The sequence below is a fragment of the Desmodus rotundus genome, chromosome 13, assembly GCF_022682495.2.
Source record: "Desmodus rotundus isolate HL8 chromosome 13, HLdesRot8A.1, whole genome shotgun sequence".
NCBI classification, from domain to species: domain Eukaryota; kingdom Metazoa; phylum Chordata; class Mammalia; order Chiroptera; family Phyllostomidae; genus Desmodus; species Desmodus rotundus.
In genome coordinates this window covers 68,838,911-68,853,807 of record NC_071399.1, presented here as the reverse complement: position 1 = coordinate 68,853,807, position 14,897 = coordinate 68,838,911, and the positions used below count along the sequence as shown (strand labels likewise).

The 14,897-nt window shown below is 33.0% G+C and overlaps 1 protein-coding gene across 1 annotated transcript in view; it reads left to right on the top strand.

Annotated features, from left to right (window-relative positions):
* The window catches only part of KLHL1 (kelch like family member 1), a 303,818-nt gene that overhangs the window by 107,757 nt on the left and 181,164 nt on the right, over window positions 1-14,897 (top strand). The window contains exon 2 of the mRNA XM_053916504.1: window positions 9,523-9,705. Coding sequence (XP_053772479.1) covers window positions 9,523-9,705 — 183 coding nt within the window. The remainder of the gene's footprint in view (window positions 1-9,522; window positions 9,706-14,897) is intronic.

Genomic DNA, 14,897 nt, shown 5'->3' with positions numbered 1-14,897 from the left:
AAAGTTCTTGCAAACCACAGGGAGAGTGATCATACACCTGTGGTAAGACATTGAAGTCATGCTGAGGTTTCTGATTTCCCTTAACGTTGATTAAGAAAAAAGCATTACACAAAGTCTATATTTACATACTAAGTGCCATAGGTTGTGTTGATTTTTCTCTTTAAAAATATCACATCTGGAACATCAGCTATGATTTTCATCACTACTTGATTTTATTTGCGACATGCTAGTATTATTCAAGATCCATCTGGAACTTGCACCTGCCATATGGGTGGATTAATTTGGGATATAATAGAATCTGTACCTGTTCATATGTTAAATGTTTAATGTGGCACTAGGTTCGGTAAGTACCTGATGAATACAGAACAGCTTTGAATGAACTACAGTAGTACGTGTTGATTGTTCCACTATGGGCCTGACAGTATGGGTAAGAAAGCCAATGAGAAGTGTGGCAGTTTCTCAATACATCTTTTCCTAGTGTGCATTTTCTGGGACCATGGAAAAACTGCAGGTTGAGTCCATTGGCCAGTTCACACACCAGGGTTTAGACTTAAGCAAATACACAATTTATAATCTGGCTGTCATAGGCTTCCTCTGTGATAACTATGGTGACATTTTATAGTTGTGAGCTACTTGCTTCAGTTCAGAGATAATATTTAATAATTCCTGGAATATTTTGTTTTCTTTTTTAATTTTCCAATGTCTAGGGCCCAATGTTTGGATAAATATTTCTATTACAGATTTGTAGCAATTTTCATGGTTGTTTCTTAAAAGAACCCAGTCTTATAATTAGTGAGGAAGCTCTCAATCTCTTAACTAATTTAAATAAAGTAATTTAGGAAAATAACATAGAGTCCCAGCATCATATTTCAACTCAGATTGCTCACAAATGATCTATATTTTTGATGATTAAATAGACTAATAACCTCATAGACCATCTATTTCATGCAGCTCCCTCATGATAACTTGTTATGTGCAGAGATCTTTATGGGTAACTCAAGTTCACTGATCACCACTCCATTCTTTTGATCACAATAAGCAGACATTTTTTTTAATAAAGGGTGAGTTTTTTTTAATAAAGAGTAAATATTTTTGGCTCTCTAGGGCATATGGTCTCTGTCACAACTCTCTGATTTTGCTGTTGTGGCAAGAAAGCAGCCATAGGCAACATATGATGTAATCAAATGGGTGTGCTGTGTGCTAATTAAACCTCATTTACCTAAATGGTGGGAGGCTTGGCTGGACAATCGGCAGTGGTCTGTGGAGATAATAGAGCCTACAATGTCTTTAATTCTTCATCTAGTACAATGTCTAATACAATATTGCCATGGATATCAAAGAGCTCAATTTAATTGTATCAGAACTAATAGTTTACTGAACAGAGAGCTTTAGAAGTATGCCATTGGTCTCCTTGACAATGAATTTCTTAACAGTGAAAGAATGCTATACTATTCAGTAGTTATGGTTAAACATGTTGGTTAAAATAAATCAATGTTATCATTTCAATATATGTAAGATTTCTTCTTCTACAGCAGAGGTGGCAAACACAAGGCCCGAGGGCCAAATCCAGCCCAACACCTTGTTTCTATCTGGCGGCAGTGCTAAGCACCTTGCCCCTAGTTAAGGAGTAGTTACATTTATACAGTCCTAAAATTATATTCGGCCCTTTTAAGGCAACCCTGAGGCTGATGTGGCCCCTGGTGAAAATGAGGTCGATACCCCTGTGTATGCTGGGAAATGTCGGCATCACAGATTCCAGGATCCCTATTACTTCAGGCTTCCATTAGGCCGTAATCCATTTTAGAGCCAGCCCTTTGAGTCCAGGGTGAGTAGAACCACATCGATTTATCTCACCCAGGTCAATCTTAATCCAACACTCTCTGAAGCTTTTTCTGCAGGGAATTCCCAGGTACCTGTCTACACGAGTTATACATTGTTATAATTACTTTTGTGGATGGTAGATCTTCTTAGAGGGGAGCTTGAATTAATTAATCACTCATTCATCAATTTCCAACTGCATTCCATATTAGGAGCACTCTCAGAATTTTATAACCTTTCTCATTTCCAGAATCTCCTTTTGAAAAATTGTATTTGTTTTATTTCCTCCAGAAGTTGCCTTTTTTGTTGAGAATGTTCAGCCTATGAATGTGGTTTACTTACCCACCATTCTTATCATGCCCTCAACCATAGGAAGGTTTTATAGAATATCAAGTTTTCCTCATTTTGAGTTTAAAGTTCTTGAAAATATCTTGTTTCAGTTTTGTAATTTCAAATATTTAATATTTCTAATTTAAAACAAGTAAATCTGTGGATTATTCATTATAAAATTTAAAAAATATTTATATGCTATATGATTATTATAAAGGTAGATATAATTTTTCAAGCAATAAGTTGTATTGCACCGATGCACCTCATTCATAAAAGTACTCTTTTTAGTTCACAAATACCATTGGTCACATTTTCACTTCTGTCATATCTTTGGAAATCTACATAACAGGTTACATTAGAAAACAGCTTCAAATATACATTCTATTTATTTCCGCAAGCATCCTATAAGAAGGTGTCATAATGGTACTCTTACAGATAAATTAACTGAGTTCAGAATGTAGGAACTTATGGTGTCTAGGAAATATATACTTTACTCTGGCTCATAAGTTCCTCTGATTTTATTGTTCTGTCTTACCAAGGGTTGTGTGTGTGTGTGTGTGTGTGTGTTTCAATACTTCTGATAAAAAGCCTTACTTAAAATTTCAATTATCTAATAAAAGAGAACTATACCCAAAAGCAACATTAATGACTATATTCATCTTTCTTGTTTTTAAGTACTAACACCTGGTGCTTGAACTTTATCCACCATATTTTCCAGATCTAAACCACTCTCTTGGGGGGTGGTTTAAAATCAGTGTTTGTAACATAGCCAGGCATTTATTTTGGCACTGGTTTACTCTTCCATGCCAACATATGATGATAATGCTGCATTCTCTAGTATTATAATACAAAGTTAATTTGGGGGGAGGGAAGAAGGTGAGACTGAGTGGAGATGGGGAAAGGGAGAAAAAGCAGGAACAACTGTAACAACATAATCAATTAAAATGAAATTTTTAATTAATTTATTTAAATTTCCTCATGTCTTCTTTCTTTTTTTTTTAATTTCAAATCTTATTTTAAGTATAGGATTTTCAAGTTTAAATAAATGTGTAAGATTGTATTATATTGACTGAGAATTTTTGGTCATTTTTGATATTTGGTATTGTTTATAATCATGACTTTTTAAAAGATATTATTGTAATAATGACTTATTTTGGCTTTAAAATTGAAATAATATGTTCTTTAAATAAAATATTTAAGCAATACAAAAAAGAAAAATATAGCAAACTTTTAATTTCTCACTAAGAAATATTTTTACAAGTTAAATATTTATTTAATGGAAACATACTGTATTATTAAGAGATATACATTGCCTGTATGTACACTAAATTTGAAGAGCTAAAAGAAGCAATTATTTTTTTCACTTAAATAAAAGCATCTTTCACTACATTCAGATCTTGCCCAAGGAATAGCTATGGGTAATTCTTTATTTGATAGTATAGAGTTGTTTCTTACATTATTCTCTCCAAACAGAACCTAAATCATCACTCAAGAGAAAGAGAAAAGTATTTGCAAATTTATTTTGCTATTTTAGTTCTACTCTTAGTCACAAACTTTAGAGAAATAATCATAAGGTTGGAATCTAGTCTTGGATATCCTTGTTTGGAATAAATACATCATACCTGTGTTTAAAATTAATTGTTTTTTAGTATGTTTAGTGTATTCTTTAAGATTTTTATGATATACATAAATGCATTATTAGAGAATGTAAAAGACTATATATTCTGGTTATAAGAAGTATGTGTGTGGTTTCTTTTTCCTTCTGTGTTCTGGAAGTTTCTCGAAATTCAGCAATAACAAGTCCTGTAAACATTTACTAACTTTTCTCTGAGTGACAGGCACCCTGTTAGGTTTGGGGATAAAAATGTTTTTACCAAAAACATATTTTTTTGTTTTATGAAGCAACCAAGCAAACCAAATCATATGTTACAATTGGTACTTGGCCAAGGCTGTCTTCTCATAGAATGTTCTTCACTCATTTATTTGGCAAATAGTTATTATACTTCTCAAATATTCTACATTCCATCAACGTTTTCAAACCATGCTAGGAAATTAGCATGTCAGAGTATCAACACCCCACCACAGGCTCTGAGGATTAGAAGAAATCTTTCCAAAAGAAGTGGTATTTGAACTAACCTCTGAAGGTTTCAGTGAAGTTATCCATAAAAATGTCAATGGGTTGTAAAAGTTACAGGTAAAGAAAAATATGTGTATAAAATCTCTAGAAGAAAGATGTGACATATTGCAGAAACTGGAATTACTTAGTATGGCTAGAATTAGAGCCTGCACTAAAGGGTATTAAAGTTGAAAAAGTTTCAGATCATATAAGAAATTACACAGGATATGTAATTTGAACCAGGAAGGCATGAAGTTTGAGGGCTGGTTGGCAATAGGCAGAATTTATGATGTAATAGCTTTAGATCAGCACATAGGTAAGTGTTTTAAAGTGAAAACAGATGTGTGGTTGTTGGGTTTTGTAGCTTTTTAAAAGTTAATTCACAGTCTAATCTTCTAGAAGTAACTATTTCCTGATGCAAGACCTAAATTACTTCTTGCCGATACTGCTGAGCACAGAAATAGAAAAATACTAGTATTCTTCATCTCTGAATTGTTTGGACCAGGAAAAGCAAATGACGTTTAGCCCTGAGTTGTTTAGCACAGAAAGAAGAATGTATGTTGGTCAGTTCTCAGCAATTAAGGTAAGAAATGAAAATGAAAGCTAAATAAAGTCACAAAAAAAACCTCTAGTGCCATTGGCAAGATAAATTTTACTAGATGGACGATTGAGGAAGTAAAATTGACATGGATTGAGAAGTGTTCAGAGAATCAAGAATTAAGATAATGAATGCATCAACACTTTCTAGATATATTATTATTGTAGGAAATAGAGAGGAATTGCCATAGCTGATATAGTACATAACATCAAGAAAAGTTTTTATTCATTTTATTGTTTTATATTTCTTAGTTTGGGGGAACCTTAAGCAAGTTTAAATTCTGAGGGGAAGAGGTCATATTGTGTGTTTTAAATTGCATTTCCTGTAACTTGAAGCTGTATGTTGTTGGGGCACAATAACGATAAAGATTATAGTGTCATTACAACATCTGAGGGACTCTCAGATTGGAAACACACTGTATAATTCATTTAAGTTGAAGATATAAAAATTAGACAATAATAGAAATAATCCAACAACAGCTTTTAAAATTTTAAGGTCTCAATTGTTGAACTAATAAGGCTGGATATGTGATGGGAAGAATTTTAAATAGCAAACTTTAGCTTAAAAACCATAGTTGTTCTGATGTAGACACTCTGTTTTTAAATCCTGAGTCAAAGGTCAAGGACAAAAAGTCCTACTCAAGCATGCGATCAGGAAATGATTTATGAGAAAACGTGCAAGCACCGTGACAGTGACTTTATAGGGAAGAAATCAAGTCGAACTAACAGAACCATTTCTCTGACAGATCAACCAACCTTCAAAACTGACTTGTTTTCAGATATTATATGGATAAACTCAAAGCATAAGAAATTTAAGGAAAAAAAATCAAGGAGTGAGAGCATCTCTGAAAAAATAGTTTGGAAGCCAGTTTCTAAGCTGCGTTTTTGTTTTGTTTTGTTTTTTAAGATTTATTTATTCAAAATTTTCAGAAAAAGCCCAAGACCATAGTATAGTCCATACTTGTTAGGGTAACTAGATTACATTACAGAAGTTACTATCTTGACAGTGATTAGCTTTTAGACTGTGTTAATCCTGTCAAGTTTTACACTCTGTTTATTTTATGTGTATGGTTTACTTGCTTTGTAAGAAATTAACATAAGGAAGTGAATGGAGCCTTTGTTCCTAACCTCCTTTGAGCCAATGTGGAGTAATTCTGCAGGACAGTCTTTGATATCTCCACTTAGAGAGTTTGTTCATGCAGTCTGCTACCAGACCACAAACACCGGATCATAATGGGGCAGCTTTAATCTACTGGGCAAACTATAACTCTGACTTAATTCTCCTTAGTTCCCTGAGAGCGGTAATAATATGTTCATTCCAGATTTAAAATGCATCCTGCAGAGCAGTTTGTGACTTTTCTGTTCAATGTGTTAATATGTGGAAGAATTTTGCAGCTCCTGCTGCATATTCCTGAGCCTAAGTCCCTAAAACATATGCTGGGAAATGACCGTATTCCGGGGTTGTAATTTACAAACTTGTGAAAGGAAAACAGATGGTACAGCAAAACTTCTATTAGTTTTAAATATTTAAGGAGAAAGTTGTAAAATAGGATACAAATAACCATATTATGTAGACAAATATTGTAGATAACAGAATACACATCATTTTAATGGGTTTAGATTTGCAAATTTGTCTGTAGTATTTTTTGGATTCTATAGGCACAAAAAATACTTTTGGAAATAATATCAGTTATATTTTCTCTTGTCTAACTCTAATGGACTTCATTTATTTTTTCCTTGCTTACACTACACTTGCAGGTCCCTCCAGAAAATTGTTGACTAAAAGCAGTACTTCATTTTCTTTTTCAATCTCAAGGAGGAAAGGTTTTGATTAAATATTATGTTTGCTATATGAATGAATTAGTTGTCTTTATGTGACTGAAATGTGTCCAACTTAGTTGTGATGCATTATCAACTGTATACAGGGTCTGGCACAAACAATGTCCCTTTTTATTACAAAATCTTTTATTACAAAATCATAAGCATGTAATTCTGTAACATAGCAATATCACACTCCAGCACACCATGTGACATTTTAGGTGAAATGTTCAAAGAAAACTGTAAATTATTACACCCACATTATTACCCTACTAAGCACACTCAAGCAGGCCTTACTTTTGCTGGACCCTGGGATATATGATATACCTAGCTTCATATGCAAATGTGTAAAAATGTATTTCATACATTTTTATATACATATATTTTTAAATATACATTCCTGTATTTGGTTGCTAATATTTGGTTTAGGTTGCTGCAAATATATTTTGGAGAGAGAGTGGCCATTATTTCTTCTTCCTTGTAACATCTTTTTTAAGTTTGTATCAATGTTATATTTAACTCATTCAATGAGTTGGGGAACATGTTCTCTTACTCTATTCTTTGACAAGTTCTAAGAAAAAAACCTTGAGAGTTATATTAGTTTTACAGTGATGTATAGTTTTTATTTGTTTTACCATAAAATGTAGAGAATTTATAGTGAACCTTGAATCTCTGTCTTGATGTCTTTAACACATTGTTGAAAACTTTTGACCATTATTTTTCAGATCCCTTTTGCCTCCTCAAGGTTCTCCTCTGCTTTAACTATAATTATATGAATATTATCACTTCTTACCATGTTTTATTTATGAAAATAGCGGTTATTGTCTTTCTCTCAATATTTTAGTTTAAATATTTTCTGTTTGTTTTTTAGACCACTATGTATTTTTCATTGACATCCAATCTGCAAATGCAGTTCATCTAAAGTTAATTATTTTTATAATTAAATCTCAAAATTTTGAATTATTACATTTTCTGATTTATTTCCATTTTATTTTTCACATAATGTCATGTTCTGTGAAACCATCCAGCTCATTATCTATACTAAAAGATACTGATGACAGTTATTTTCACACCTATTAAATAACTAACTATGATTCATCTATTCAGAGGAATCTCTAGCACCTACGAGCCTGTTTCTTTCTGTTTTTCTCCATTGGTCCTGTTTCTTTAGAGGCCTGCTATTTTTCTTTCTTTACTGTCAAGGGTCATATATGTGTAAAAATCATAGAGTCTGGATGAGGTTATCTTTTTCTAAAGAGTACTTACATTGACTGTTTGCTGACTTTTAGATTAGAGATCACCTCAATGCATTTAGGGATTTCATTGATTCAAATCTAAGTTTCAGCCTCTGTATTACTTTGCCTATTTCCTCAGCCCCTAAATAGCCCATAAAGTCTAGGTATTTATCAACTAAATTAAAGCCTGTGTATTTATCAGAGTCCCTCATCCTTGTTGGTCCTTAAATTCAAATGTTTATTTTTCAAGCTCTTTTTAACTCCTCAACCTTCCATAAGCCATTTTCTGCTTGTCTAGCATGGCTTAGGAATCAGCAAATTCCTCTAGGGAAAAAGCAGTACACAATGACAGCCTTACCCTATCTTTCCTCCTTTATGGCCACTAATTTATCTTTCTGGCTACTTTTAGAGCCCATAATTCCAGTATCCATTGTTTTCTGCAAACCCCATGATATTGACAAAAGTCCTGCTTAGCTGCTCCATTACACTGAGAGTCTCAGACTCTTACCCTATGCTGCTTATAATTAGTAAATACCTAGAGAGGGAAGGAAAAATCAGTGTAGAATTTTAATCTGACTTCCATGAATTTTCCTTTTTTTGTTAGATCTTGGCCTTTCATGTTCTAGCTGCTTCAGTAGCTATTATTAAATTCAAATAATTATTTTGATATTATATGTAACATTTTTTTCTGGTGTTCTTGGTGAGAGCTTTAGTCAGCTACAAGTTATTGCATTGTAATTGGAAGCAGTATTCTCCATATTCCTGTCTTGATATCAGTTATTTCATCATTATTGTTATGGATCTAATTTATTTTCATTTTAAAATTGTTTTAAGGAGTTTTCATCAGAATACTTGCTTGGTTCTGCTAGGTATATCATGCATCTGAGGACATGGAGAGTTTTCTCCTTGACGGGGGGCGTGGTATTTAGAGTCTCCAGCATGGGCCTGTCTACGGTATTAATAGATGCAGTAGCCATACTTATGTGCCATGACAGTTATTTTTGAGATCTTGAAGTTTAGTACATATAAACAGATAATTAAAATATAAAGACTGAGCTAATACTTTCTGTATTTTTGCATGATTTTGTTTAACCAGTTGGGAACAAAATATGATGTTCAACAATTTATAATTTATTATCAGTCTTTTATGAAACATGTTTCATATCTTCTTATAATAAAATTCACCTACTTTTGTAAAGCAACAATTGCTATACCTGACAAGAATCGTGACTTAGAATAGTATAATTAGATGATCTACCTCAATATCTAATTGACTAAATTAACATTTTTAGCATTTAATTTTAAAATAGGTGTGTTTGTATTTTACTATGTCTGTGACTTTTTCAGCTTTATTAATTTTAGGTCATTTATAAATACAGATAACCTATCTTCTAAATCTTTTTAAGACAGAAAAACCAGATAACTTATAATTCATTTATTGCTTCCTGGAGAAAGTCATTTAACCCAAAATAGATTTGTTCCTCATATTAATAATGGTGAACATAGGGAGAGAGTCGTTGCTTCCCCCTGTGAGTTTCTGAAACTCTGTACGTCATTCTGGACAGTTGGTGGTGCTAATAACACCACTTTTGTGTGTGTGGTTTGCAGGCTGTCAGGAACTGGCCATTCGCTGGCATCTCAAAGTGGTCTGGACTCCAGTAGCTCCGAAGAATTCTATCAGGCTGTTCACCATGCTGAGCAAACCTTCAGGAAAATGGAAAGTTACTTGAAACAACAGCAACTCTGTGACGTCATCCTGATTGTCGGGAACAGAAAGATCCCTGCACATAGGTATAGTAATCTGTCTGTATTGGGCTTATGGATTTGTGTATTAAAGATGATAGTCTGGGATGTCGATTGCAAAATATCATGATTAGAGAATTAAGAATCCATAGTTCTAAGAAAGCTTGGGTATTTTTCTTTTAGTTATTTAAGTAATCTTCTAAAGAAATAAAGTAAATATAAACATTTCAAAATATATAACGTCCTCTAACTAAGATTGATAAATATTCTGTTTTATATGACTCACAATTATACTAAGTGGAAATCAATTTTAACTTAGGTATATGTACCTAAGATCTGAAATATGTTGCCTTCATTCCAAAATTGAGTGGACTCAGGGTATCTCAGGTACATAGTATGTGTTTCAACTAGAAAATTTGAAGTATTTCATATTCATGTATTTATTTTACATTTATTACAAGTTATTTACCTAATGGCACACTGATATTATTTTTTACTTTATTTTTATTGTTTACACTATGACAGAAGTATCCTTCCCCCCTTTGCCCACCTCCCCTGCCCTAACCCCTAAAGCTAATACAGTTTTAAACATTTCTTATATATTTATAATTGACAATTTCAAGTTTTATGAACTATATATCTCATTATTTTGTACCATATTGATTTGCTATCAGTTTACTTATGAAAATTCATTAAATTTGCTGTTAGCTTTTTACTCAGTTTTTCTTCTTTTTTAAAAAATTTTAAGTAAAAAAAGAATCATAATTTAATTTTGAGGCTGATTATCTTAAGTAGTTTAATATATGGGCAAAATAGCCCTAGATTACCTTGATATATGTTATTTAATACTATTAATACTAATGAATTAATAGAAAGGATAAACTATCTACATATAAATTTCCAATGAACTCCTTTTTCCCTATAATTTTTAAATTAGATTGTATTATCTAGATAATATAAATGCATATACATGTGGATTATTAAAGGGATTCCAGAAAAAGATTGCTCTATTTCTACCATAACAATATTAAAATATGGACACTAAAATTGAACCAATACACTAAAAAGGCATGGGAAGGATAAAATGACATTAAATAATAAATCTAGATCATGTAGGTTTCAATTTGTCAGCAAACTATGGCACCAATTCTAATAATATAGTATTCACACTTATTTTTTCAAATATTTTTATGAAATTACATTAACAAATAGGTATTATTATTAAGGTATTGAACTTGCCACCACCTATTATTTGGATAAAATTATGTTATAAAATATATTTTTAATTTGAGTGTTACTTAATTTATGTTATTTATCTAATAAATTAAATAATTATAGATATTTAAGAATATAAGAATAGAGAGAGACTAAATCAACTCAAAAGCATATTAACTCATCAAATGTTCATTAATATTTTAAAGAGGTTTAAAATTTTCCTATAATTCATACAATCTTATTTTATAACCTTTCATTGGTAGTAATATAGTATTTCTTCTTTGAAGTATTTTTAATCAATGTTTTGAGCAATTCTTTCATGTTATATTCTACATTGTTTTCTTTACTACTCCTTTTATCTAGGTTGTTATAGTAATTTTTTAAAAAGGACTTTATGTATTTATTTTTGGAGAGAAGAGAAGGGGGAGAAAGAGGGAAACATGGATGTGGGAGAGAAACACTGATCAGCTGCCTCTTGCAAACGCCCCCGCTGGGGATGGAACCTGCAACCCAAGCTCGTGCCCTTGACAGTCATTGAACCCATGACCTTTCACTTGGTGGGATGAGGCCCAACCAACTGAGCCACACAGGTCAGGGCTCTATTTTCTAAATAATTTGTTTAATTAGGCAAATTGTTCCATAGTAATTCAGGTTACTAAAAAGTAATACTGCTTTGATTTAGATTAAGATATCTCAACAGTGTTTTACTTATATATATATTATTCTCAACATTTAAATATTTTATATATTTAGCAGATACTGAATTAAATGTGTTATTGTCAATCATCTACATTTTCTTTAACTGTGATGAAAAAAAATTTAGCCTAAACCTATCTGCTAAATTAATTCAAATAAGGGTTTAGATTTTGTTTACATTGTTTAAAACTTTAACACTATCTATTTTCAAAGTAATTTACATACCTATGATTCTAAGTTAAACATACATATAGTTAAACATACATATATTACCAAATATGTGGAAAATACTTAGGAGCACCTAATAAAAACAAGCATTCTTGATGTGCAGGGTGGAAGGGAATAAAGGAGGAAAATGGGACAACTGTAATAGCATAATCAATAAAATATATTTATAAAAACAAGCGTTCTTTTAAGTAATCACAGGTACATTGCACCTCCTTATTTATACTTTTGAACAATCAACTGATTGTAATTAATGCAAATTCTCTATTTGCTTTAAACAAATAATCATCTCAGTAATAAATGGATGGATTCTTAAGTTATTTTGTTATATTTTAATTAGGACAACTGAGTATCATCTTCAGGAAAAATACAATTGATTTTTCAATCATTAGCACTGAAAAAGTTTGGACTACTATAATAATTTTAAATAATAGTGAAAAAGTAATAATTTGCACTGAGATCCATGGCTCTTTTGGAGAGGTATTACAAGATAATGTCATTAGCACTGAGTAGTCATCCCTAAAGACTATGTATATCTAATTTTACATAATTATCTCATAATTTAAAACTTGCAAACACATTTCTATTTAAGTTAGTAGATCATGAGGACTAAAGGGCTCTTCATGAAACCCTTTGTGCGCTAGCTATGTTGTACACATACTTCTAACCTGATGGAGATCACAGTTATCGGTGTGTTCACGGAATAGCGTGTCTATGCAGATGTTATCACTAGCCATAGTTTTAAAAAGGTTAGCTCTGAAGGGCTAATAATTATAAAATGAAACATTAATATATTCTTAGCATGAAAAATAATCAAAATTCTAAATTTATCTGTGCTTTAGTCCTCAGAGAAATTTTCACATAAATATAGACTTCTCTAAATGGCCCAGAATAATTTATTAGCAGCAAGTGAACAAAAACATTTGAACGTAAGTTCCTGAATACTATATCTAGAGGATTTTTTGATAGGTAAGCTGCCTGTAATCAGGGATCTCAGATCTGAAAATTAGACTGACAAGATTAATATCAAAAACTGGACTGCTGAATTTTTAATGGTAAGAAAATTAAAGGAGTTTTTAGGGCCTACTCTGTTACAATGTACTAATGTATGAGTATAATGAAATATGATTCAGCTTGTGAAAATTTTCCCCTTTTATCCATTATTAAGAGTAAGTATATTAGATAGAAATAAATAAGAAAATCATAAATAATATCCTCTGAATTGGAATAATTGCATTTATAATTTTATGGGCATAGAAATGGTGTATAAGTATATAAAACTTACAGTTAACAAAAAGCTTAATCCTGGGGAGTAGGACTCATTAGGCAGGGTAGGTGAGGGACTAACATGTTTTAAAAATATATAAGCTTATATTTTTTGAACTTTTTAGAATGGGCATGCAATAATTCCTGATCAAATGAAAAATGAAATGAAAAATGAAATGATCACATTCTGTTTTTGCGCTTGTCCATGTTAAATAATGAATTTAGTTATGTCAAGAATATATACATATATTATTTTAATGTTCTATACTGAGCCTTAGTAGTGAAAATAATTGAGGCTGAAAGTGGCAATTGAAATGATGTATTTAGAAACACTTAAAACATTGAATACACTACAAAATAACTGTATTAGTAAGTTAGATATTAATACTCAGGGATAGGCAAGTAGTACTGTTTCTCTGTACTGGGGAGAAGCTAAAGATAATCTTTGATGAAAGAGGGATAACTCATTTCTTCCCTTTCATTGAATGCAACATTCGCCTCGGTGTCTCAATCAGCTGGCTGGTTCAGAATAGCTACTGTGTCCACTTAGTGCCAGGCTGGCCCCTGTAGGCATAGACTGCAGGCAGGTTCCTACGCACGCAGGCTCTCTGCTTATCCCAGCAGCACATCTTCCCCAGCAGAACAAACCTTCAGGCAGGCCCCCCGAGCTCTCAGGTTGCAGGCTGACTCCAGAGACCCCAAGCTCCAGGTTGTCCTTAGCACCAAGCCAGCCACAGTGACTCCAGATTCCAGCCACTGGGCAGGTTCCCAGACCACTCCAGTACCAAACTAGGCCCTGTGAAGCTGGGCTCAAACCAGTGGTGCCTGTTTGACCTTGGCTGACCCAGAACCTATATTTTCACACACAGACCCAGATCCCAGCCCAATCACCTCACACTCAAGTGCCAGGCCCACCCAGTGACCCTAGGCTCCAGAGCTTCCCGCGCAGACTCAGGTACTTGGCTGGTCCGCGGGTACCCAAGCACCAGGCCTGCCACCTGCTGACCAGACACCAGGCTAGCCTGTCCAAACACTGCAGCAGGAAGCCTGCCTTCAGACACCCCCCGCTGGCCCTCCCACAGTCTCTAGCTGGCTGACTGGTGAACGGCTTTGCCTGCCCAAGCCAATCTTAAGAATAGAAGAGATGCCTACTTCCTTAAAAATACAGACTTCATCACAAGTCCACAGGGTCATGAGCTGAGAGGGTATGGCACCATTAGACATGTCTTACAAAAAGTGCTAATAGGTGTTCTTTAAGCAGAAATGAAAGGAATCTGATTAGTAATGTGAAAACATGTAAAGCTAACTATGTAGACAAGTTCAGAATCATCTAATTGTAATGTGCTGGTGTGTTCATCACTTTAGTATAGAGGTTAGGGGACAACAGTGTTAAAGACAACTAGAGCTATAACAATTAGTCAATGGGTACTCTGTGTAAAAAACATGCATTGTGATACCAAGACATAAAATATGGGGAGGGGAATAAAAGGGTAGAGTTATTTACATGATTGAAATTAAGTAGTTATCAACCTAAAATAGACATATTTATGGGATGTTTTGTGTAAGTATACATACAGTACCTATACACACACAAAAATTACCAGAATCAAAGCATAATCTCACAGAAACTCATCAATTTACAAAGAAAGACAACAATGGAGGAAGAAAAAAAAAACAAGGGAACTGCAAAACAGCCAGAAAACAGTCTGGTGGCAGTGTAACTCCTAACCTATCAATAATTGCTCTAAAGGTACTTAGGTCCAATTCTCCATTCAAAAGACAGAGTAGCTGAATGAATTTTAAAATATGACCAAACTATATGCTGCCTACTAGAAACT